Source organism: Penaeus chinensis, chromosome 18, assembly GCF_019202785.1.
Source record: "Penaeus chinensis breed Huanghai No. 1 chromosome 18, ASM1920278v2, whole genome shotgun sequence".
NCBI classification, from domain to species: Eukaryota; Metazoa; Arthropoda; class Malacostraca; order Decapoda; family Penaeidae; genus Penaeus; species Penaeus chinensis.
In genome coordinates, this window is record NC_061836.1 from 18861508 (window position 1) to 18871507 (window position 10000).

At 37.7% G+C, this 10000-nt stretch overlaps 2 protein-coding genes across 12 annotated transcripts in view; one reads left to right on the forward strand and one right to left on the reverse strand.

Annotated features, from left to right (window-relative positions):
• The window catches only part of LOC125034539 (carboxylesterase 4A-like), a 303265-nt gene that overhangs the window by 137869 nt on the left and 155396 nt on the right, over positions 1 to 10000 (reverse strand). The gene's annotated exons all lie outside the window — the stretch shown is intronic.
• On the forward strand, positions 7417 to 8888 carry LOC125034630. The gene is made up of 2 exons (XM_047626530.1): positions 7417 to 7497; positions 8232 to 8888. The coding sequence occupies exons 1-2, from the start codon at positions 7417 to 7419 to the stop codon at positions 8886 to 8888; spliced, it is 738 nt and encodes a 245-aa protein (XP_047482486.1).

Below are 10000 nucleotides of genomic sequence, written 5' to 3' on the forward strand. Positions count from 1 at the left end.
CTACACTAATGACAGTAATAGATAATCATGTATTATGATAATAACAATTATCATTATTGTTGCAGATGTTGTTGTTATAATTAATGCTATTATCATAGTCATTATTATCATACTTTTCTTCCTCTTCTTCTTATTATTATCATTATTATCATTGTTATTATTATCATTATCATTAATAATATTAGTGTCATTATTGCTGTTATTATCATTGTTAATATCATCATCATCTTTACTATCATTGTCACTCTTGTTGATGATGATGCTACTGTCATTATCAATATTACTATTATTATCATTATACTTTGTTATCATCATTATTAGTACCGCTATTATCCTTTTCATTACTATTATTATTATCATTATCATTAGCTCTTGTTGTAGTTGTAGTATCATTATCATCATTATTAGCTCTTGTTGTAGTTTTAGTATCATTATCATTATTATTAACATAACAATAACAATAACAATAGCAATAACAATAATAATAATAACAACAACAACAATAACTGTTTATTATTATTACTGTAATTATCATCATCACATCACTACCATCATCACCATTATAATTATCATTTTTATTATTATACAATATCATGGGTATTATTCATATCATTATCATTATCATCATTATCATTATCTTTATCTGTATCATTTATTTTATTATTAGTATCATCATTGTCCACAGTGAGAGGAATAGGGGATACACCTAAGCATCTCTGTTACCTGTAAATCTCTACCGTTTTATGTCATGAATACCTAATGCCTAATACTTAATATGTCATGAAGACATGGAAGGGAAGTGGCTAGTGGTTGTAATTTTTAATTTAATTATCTAGTTATGTGGATAGCATTTAAACTGACAAAAAGGGTATTATTGGAGGGCTTAACCCTCTTAATGATAACTATACATAAGAAATTGCCTTTACATCACCCTGAAGCACCAATCACTGGTAATGATAGATGATCAATAGGAAGACTACCGCGCTACTGTGGATATGATGTTCATAACACTTATCAATCGAATTCATGATCACAAAAGAAAGAATAATCATCTGTTTATACAAAAGGGGGAAACAAATGAATGCCAAAAGGAAGAAATGAATGATGAACTTGAATGAGATTCAAGAAATGTGTACCAAGGGCAGATCACCGAATCAGTTACTTGGATGACTAATCTCGCAGGAACAGCATTCGCATAGATGGCATGAAGAATTGCAGTTGAAAAGTGGGGTACTAACCCCTGATGACCGACGTAATTCCCCTTACAATCCCTCTGGAGCATCACATGTTGTCCAAAGGGCAAGAATGGGAATCGTAATCCCGAGCTCCCAAACCAGGTAAAATGGAGAAAAGTCGTCCTCAATCCATTAAGGGAATCCTACCTGGTAAATATGATCTTGATATTTTTGAAGTACATCGGAAGATGGTTGAGGTATGTCAATGTGATCCTCGCATCACCCCTTCAGTCTAACAAGGTGTTCGCCGCTAATGACTGTTGACGCGGCAGATAATTTTAAATAATCAATCAATCGCATCGCCTCACAGCGAAATGGTAGCCTGATAATTGAAGTTTCATCACCAGACAAGAGTGACCATCTAGTGCGATATGCGACATTCCTGGGGCTCGTCTCATTTCCTGATGAGGTTTACTGAGTGAGAAACTGTTAGAACTAAAGAAGTTTAATGTAGTGTCAGTTAAACGTTATAAGAAGAGAGTTGATGGTTTGGAACATTCGACACCAGCTCTCCTAACTTTTCAGACGTTAGTCCTTCCAGAATCAGTAAAGGTGGTTTGGTACCACCTCCAAGTAAAGCCATATGTGCCCAACCCTTTTGCAGTGCTTCTTCCACTGTCAGGGTTATGGGCATGGAGCCAGCTCTTGCCGTTTTAGGCAAAAAGATGACAACGGTCCAGGTCCAATATGCTGTTACTGCTGCAAAATCATGAAGCTTCTATGCAATGTAAAAGGTACAAGCTTGAAAAAGAAGTACTGGTTATAAGGAGCAAAAAGGAGGAAGTTAGTTTCCAGACACAAAGTAACGTGCCAGTGTGCTATTTGCACAGCCAGGTAAGTCCTATGCCTTGGTTCTAACCCATCCTCCTTCCCGCCATCCCTTACCCTCCAATACTTCTTACACTACACACTCTGCCATTACCTTTAATCTTTAAACTTTAAATGGAGTAGAAGTGAAGGGTCTATTGAGGAGACATCTCCCAAAGTAAGGTCTTTGGAGCCTTCAGTCAAGGCTCCACAGACCTCAACGGTGACAGCTCCAGCTGCCACCACACCCACAGGGGCCTCTGCTGCTAGGCAGAATGCTCCTGAAGCAAACACCCAGGTACAGCATTTGGCCGGGCAAAGAAATCCTGAGCCTGTTCAAAGGAAGCCTGTGGAAACTAGTTACACAAGCAAAAAAAAAAAAAAAAAAAAAAAAAAAAAATGCTGGAAAGGGATAGCATAAAGGTGTGGGGTGGGCCTTAACCACACCTGGAGAACTGGATACCCTAATGCAATGGAACAGGGAATTCATGCAAAATGGGACAATTGTCCCATTTTAGTAGACTTGACACAAACTTACACTGTTGCATCCATCCACATAATCTCAATATAGATGATTTGGAAGATCTACTTGAGTAGTTGTCTCATCCGTTTCTACTTTTGAGAGATTTCAATGGTCGGCATCACCTCTGGGGAGACACTTTGTGCAACACTTTAGGAGGGGATTTGGAGTCTTTGTTCTCAATGTAGATGCAGTTTTACTGAAATGACTCACCCACACATTTCCAAATTCAAACTGGGACATTCTCCAATATTGGCCTGCAAATTGGCTCACAGTTGAATTCCACTTGGCAGGTCATGGAAGCCAATGGAGTACAGAGATGACTTGAACATGGTGGACTGATATCTTATTATATCAGTATTTAGCAGTATTGCAAGGATCTGTGAATGATTACCAGTATGTTCAAGATGCGTTAATCACTTCACATCACAAATTCAACTTAGAAGTAGTAGAAGCATCCATTCCCAAAAGTAACGGGCAGTGTGACATCTGGTACCATGGTGGTCTGATGAATGCCAACAAGCTGTCAGAGCAAGTAAAGCTGCATCAAGGCAGATAAAATGACCTCCCAAGTTGTGTAACCTTGATCCATTATAAAAAAAGACCCGAGCCAAGGTCAGGCGAGTGCTAAAGAAGGCTAGACAGATGTGGAGATAGTATGTATCTTCTAACTCTGGGACCCCTTTAATATGGGTATGGGACAAGGGACTGCTGGAAAGAGCACACCTGCTCTGAAGATAGATGGCATAATCCTGACAGACAAAAAAGATGTTGCAAATGAGCTAGCTAAATCCATGGCAAAGATCTTCTCTGGAGCATCTTACACTGCCCGATTATCCACTCTTCAGGCTGACCAGGAATGACAACCAGTGTTGTTTTATAGTGGGACTGCAGCAGAACTTCCAAACAAATTGCCAAATTTTTGCAAGAAGATAGACTGCTTTGCAGCGCTGCTGTAAGACTGCCCCAGGAAGTGATGGTATTCCATACCAAGTGATATATCACTTACTGGAGAGCTCTCAAAAGTTCCTGGTGGACCTATTCAATAAGGTCTATAGGGAGGGAACAGTGCCATCCACATTGAAAGAGACTATAATCATTCCTGTCCCTAAATCTAGCGAGGATGCATCCACACCAGGGAGTTATAGACCAATTTCTCTTACCAGCTGCATCTGCAAGATGATGGAGAAAATGGTAAATTTCAGGTTGAAATGGCTGCTAGAAAAGGAAAACGTGCTGACCCTTTATCAATATGGGTTTAGAAAACTGAGATCGACCACAGATGCACTTGTAAGGATGGAAACTGCTATACAGAACTCCTTCGCACAGCGACGTCACATGTTAGAAGTCGTCTTTGACCTTGGAAAAGCTCATGATACTATTTTGAAGCATGGGATACTCATGAAACGGTATGACATTGGTCTAAGAGGAGCATTACCTACCTTCATACAAAGCTTCCTTGCAAATTTAGAGTGAGGGTGGGAAGCAGTTTCTCTAACCTGGAAAATCAGCTTAAGAGTGTCTTAAGTGTAACTCTGTTTGCCTTTTCTATTAATGAGGTCCTTCCAAGTGCTGTCTCATGTATTCTGGATGTGGATGACTTTACACTGTACTGCTCAGGAGGAAGCTTACAGGATGTGCAAGGACACATGCAGGCTGCAATAAATCATGTGCAGTGGGCAACATACCATGGGTTCAAAATTTATCCAAGCAAGACCATGGCTATGCATTTCCACAAACAAGGAAAGTTCCATCCTTTCCTTTATTTAGGTTTAAACCCACTGCATTTTGTCTATAAGGTGAAGTACTTGGGTCAAATTTTTGACTCAAGGCTTACATGGGAGCCTCATATCAGTTAAAGAAAGCTACAAAAGCGCTCAGTATTTTGAGGGTTCTTTCACACCTATCTTGGGGTGCAGACTGCACAATGCTTCTGTGGCTTTACCGGACACTTATTCGTAATAAAGCTAACTGTGGGTGTGAGGCTTATTCATCTGCAACTCTGACTGTTCTCCGGATGTTGGACTCGGTTCATAATGAAGCTCTCAGAATCTGTACAGGTCTGTGGAGTCCTTGTATGCTGAGAGTGGAAAACCACTTCTTTCATTGCACCGGGACTACATGAACCTAATTTACTACATGAGACTACAAAGGATTCTGGATTCTTCAGTATAGCTGATCCCATATGATAGTGGAATGAGGAATCTTGTGGAAGATCTCAATTTATATCTAACTGAGGTTCTGGCTGTTGGAACTACCCAGTCCCCCCTTGGACCAATCAAGTTGTGCTGGCTTTGGTTGGGAAAGGGGACAGATCCGAAGCAGAAGTCCGAGAAAGATTTCTTCAACACAGTTCTAAGTACCAAGGATCAGATACAATAAATACAGATGGTTTGATATCTGAAAATGGTGTGGGCTTTGCAGCAGTGAGCAGAAGGAAGACTATATTTGGTAGTCTTTCTCCAACAGCCTCGATCTATACTGCAGAGTTACATGCCATCCTAGCAGCAGTCAAGATGGCTAGAGATCTTACGAACCATTCTATTGTAATATATTGTGATTCTCGCAGTCCCTTGCAAGCAATCAAGAGCTTAAACTCATCCAGTGGTGAGTAAAGTTCAAGATTGGCTTGCACTGACAGACTCATGGGCCAATGATGGCTAAAAGTGAAGCAGACCAAAGACGTGTGTACTTATCACCCCCTCCATATACACTGAGAAATGTATTGGTGGAGGATTGCGACATGGGTCTTATTAGTTTCCTATGGGAGGCTAATATTTTCAATAAACTTTATTTATGCATAATGCTTATGCGATAATGTTATACATTTAAAGCATAATGTGTATGCATTGATTTTTAATATAATATTTGTTGATAGATTTTAACTTTTTAAATATTTAACATATCAATCTCTCAACATATCAAGCTCATAGCTGTTGACGCGGCAGATAATAAAAAAAAAAAAAAAAAAAAAAAAAACCCTGTGCAGTTATCCTGAAGGAGATATTCGATGTGCAGCTGGAGCAGACTCACCGCCTTGTACCTCGCACACCTGGAGGGAATCTGCGCCGCAAACGATTATTACAATATTCGTGCGCTTTTAGGATCGGATCAAGCCATTTGAAATACCTTTAGTTTTCAGAATACCAATATACATGTACATAAAGACTTGTGCAAGCAGTTACCGCAATTGAAGCAGGCCCGTGCGCTTAACGGCCGACGGGAGTCCCGTTATTGGCGGTGATGGGGCTTGAGGATTAGCACAGATACAGACATAGATGGTGATACTGTGGCATCCTCCAGTGCCGTTGACGACACAGCAGCAAACGATGAGTACTGCTGCCAGTGCCAGCGAGAAGCCGCGACCCACCAGAAGCCAGCAGCCGAGGCGGGGTTCCAAATCAAAATAATCTGCCAATCCTGGCGGGTGGAATGATTTTATAGGGACCTTACTTACAATTAATGGAGATATATTCCCGTTTCATCAGATCGACAATTTACTTTCACATGAAATATTATACATGTCCGTGAAAATGTATGAAAAGATAACTTTTAATCCATTTGTAAACATATTATATCTTAACTCTGCATGCAATGCCCTCAGCAACTGTGATGCAGACCTAATCATGCATAATGACTAGGATATAATCATTTGTTTTAAATACTACAAGCATGACTATCTATCTTTGCTGTATACTTAAAAACCTTTTCATAGTAATGTTTAATAACATCCATAACATACCAACAATCCCTGAGCTGTTTCCGGAGCAGTGTCTCGGTACTGCTCGCCAAGCAAAATGTACTCGTTTTTTGTGACAACAAGCCTACCGGATGATATCCAAACACTCTACACAATACCAGTCTTTAATAGGTATACCAATGATAACAATCACCATGCTGGAGGAGTGCCCTGTATGTTTCAAAGACCTGTTCACTATTCTTAGAGCGCAGCTTTTAACTTGACCTTCTATGGTTAGACTAATGGCAGGGCTTCGGCACCATAAATCAAATTCTACTAGACAAATTAAAATTATAATGTGTTAGCTACGTGGCTCCCACGGGCTACTTATCAAACAGAAGGTACTCTCAAGTCAACAACTGTGTATTGCATCAAACAGGTGTTTCACATTGCCAACGCATCTTCTGTTCTTAATCATATTTTTTATTAAAATTGGTAGATATATGCAAACTTAAGAGTCTGTGAAGTCCATATATAGTCAGGCTACCAAAATAAACTACCAAAAACCTAAAAGTGCACTTAGCAAAAGATTCATAACATATGCTCGTGGTATATATTGGCACAATTGGGCACTAGGAATAAAAACAGATATGTACACCAGAAAAAATTGCTACAGTTTTATTGGCACCCAATATTTACAAAATGTGAACATTATTGAGTAAAATTATATAACAATAATTTAATGTATAATTAATGTACCCTGGTTATAAAACTGTGTATCTGTAATACACATCTTAGAATATTTCCTCATTAGTAATATTTATATAATTCAATAACTGTATTCTCCATCATTCTGGACAAAATATATTTGTAAATGTAGTTCATTAAAAACTTGCAGCTAATGGCCCCAGCCTGTGTTAAAATTATGCATCTGTAGTACTGTATTTTAGGTCTTAATAAAAACTATGACTCTGACTTTGACAATATTATTAACAATAGCATCATTGTCAACATTATCATTATCAATATCATTATTGTTATTATTAGTATAGTTGTTATTATTATCATCATCATATATTTCTGTGAAACCAAATTAACTACAGATATACAACATCTCTTAATGTACCTAATTACAATGCCTACACTAACAATTTATCTCGGCAAAGTACCCAAGAATGTATCAGATGCTGCTGTTCAAGACTCTTAGCCCTATTCAACACAGAACTCTTTTTATCTCTGTCACCAAGCCTACTCAAGTGAGTCCCACGTCAGACAGTCTGATAGATCACATTTGGACCAACCAACTATCCAACCATGTAACAAGCGGTGTCATCCACACAACCATCTCTGACCATTTCCCCGTTTATCAACCTTCAAAACCCGCCTTAATTGGAAAACAAGGAAGGAAATAAATATAACCTACAGAGATTTTAACGAAGGCAGAATTGGCCAGTTTAGGGATTACTTAAGTGATGCATGCTGGGATTTAATTTTCTGTTCAAATGACCCCAACATTGTTTACGATAATTTTATCACCATTTTTTTTTCTGCCTAGTATGATAAGTACTTTCCTGTAAAATCTAAATTAATAAAACCAAAATCACATGACAAACCCTTTATAACTTCAGCGATAAAGGTTCTCATAAGTGAGAAGAACAGGCTCCAGCGCCTGCAAAACGGCCGATTACATATGGAGATCAGTTCAGGCGAGCGCGTAATCATCTCACTAAAGTGATTCACTCTGTTTGTAGCAAATACTATACAGAAAAATTGAAGGCTAACTTAAATAACTGCAGGAACACTTGGAAGGTCAACAATTCAATCCTGAACAGAAATAATACATCTCAGAATCAGACGATAGAAGTAGAGCAAAGTCAGTCTCGAGATTCTGCTCAAATTTCTCACTAAATCATTATTTATTTCGTTAATGTTGCACATAACTTAATTAACAATGTCACTCTACCATTCCATAGTGTCATGGATTGCATAGCCGAATCCGAACTCTGAGGTAGTAAATCAACTGAACAATTCTGCCCCCGGCTATGATGGCATCACAGCACCAATAATTAATTCCACTTTGCCTGCCATTTCCCGTCCCCTGCTCCACTTGTGTAACACTTCACTTACTAAAGGCATATACCCAGATAAACTCAAGACAGCAAAGGTTACTCAAGTTCACAAATCAGGTTGCAAAACCAATATTCATAACTACAGATCAGTATCAGTTATGCTCGTAATAAGTAAAATTCTGGAAAAAATCATTTATATCAGATTGGAAAATTATCTCACACGCAACAGTATTCTGTCAGATTGCCAATTTGGGTTTATAAGGAATATATCAACAGGAATGGCTGTTATGTCTTTGACAAACCATATCTACAAGACCTTTGATACTAACGAATTCACTATTGCTGTATCTCTAGATTTATCTAAGGCCTCAGATATTGATAATCCCCCAATTCTGCTCTCAAAACTCTCTCATTATGGTGTCAGGGGCTCTGCTAACCGCCTGGTTCATTCATATATGTCAAACAGAAATCAATTTGTTTCATCTATAATGGATCCAACTCGGATTGCTCTCCATTATCTATGGTGTACCTTAAGAGACACTTTTAGGGCCTCTACTTTTACTGATCGACACCAATGATTTTGTGAAAACATCATCGTATCTGAAATTCATCTTATGTGCTGATGACAGAAACCTCTATGCTTCATGTAACGATAGTAATCAACTCATTAGTAGCATCAACAGAGAACTTAACACCATCAGTAACTAGATTTTTTCAAACAAACTAATGCTAAACATTGTTAAATCCTATTATGTTATATTTTATCGTAAAGAGAAACTTCCTCTGTACGGTTGCCGGTGATGTTAGAACGTAAACCCTTGTCAAGAAAAACCGAAACTAAATTTCTTGGAGTAATGATCGACGATAAATTTGTAGTGGAAAAATCACGAACAATATTCGTCAAAAAAATAAATGAAATAAAAAATAAAAAGCGTGGTATCTTGTACCATACACGTGATTTTCTCACCATGAATGCCCGTGAATATATTTATTTTTCATTGATTTATCTACATCTAACATACTGCACCACTGTCTGGGGAGCTGTTAATGAAACCACGTTAAATCTCGTTATAACTGCTCCAAAACGAGTATTCCGAACAGTTCCTAGATTAGGCAAATATAACCATACTAATAGCTAAAGTTATTGAAACTGAGATATAATTACCTACTTTTGTTCTCTTTTCTTTTTTATTGTATCACTGTCTACGAAAATAACTTATTCCGGTACTGAAATTATTTAAGATCCTCTGCGATCAAATTCACTGTAGGCTGAAACCAATCAATGACATCTAATTTATATCATGGGGTAATTGTATGAAATAATTTGCCCTCGACATATCCACAGTGCTCTATCACTACTGTCACTCAAAAAATCGTTGAAGACCCATCTATTTCATATATCAGAGGGAATTCTGATGTTTAGGACAAATGTAAAATGGAAATTGTATAAGAATATATATAAACAGGTAGAGAACAGCGTGTATTTATGCATCTGTATGAATGCTTACATATGTGTACAAATGTAATACATTTACAAATATATGTGTATGTGTATATGCATATGTATGCATGGTTCATGTAAGAATATATGTAAGTGTACATGTGTATATGTATGTGTGTGTATAATTGTATGTATGTGTATGTATGTATGTATGTATGTATGTATGTATGTATGTATGTATGTATGTAT

What these genes read in the sequence shown, in the direction of transcription:
- LOC125034630 (XM_047626530.1), top strand. Translation starts at nt 7,417, where the DNA reads ATGTATCAGATGCTGCTGTTCAAGACTCTTAGCCCTATTCAACACAGA. An exon ending in CTGTCACCAAGCCTACTCAA is followed by an intron (nt 7,498 to 8,231) that starts GTGAGTCCCACG and finishes TGGATTGCATAG; the next exon opens with CCGAATCCGAACTCTGAGGT.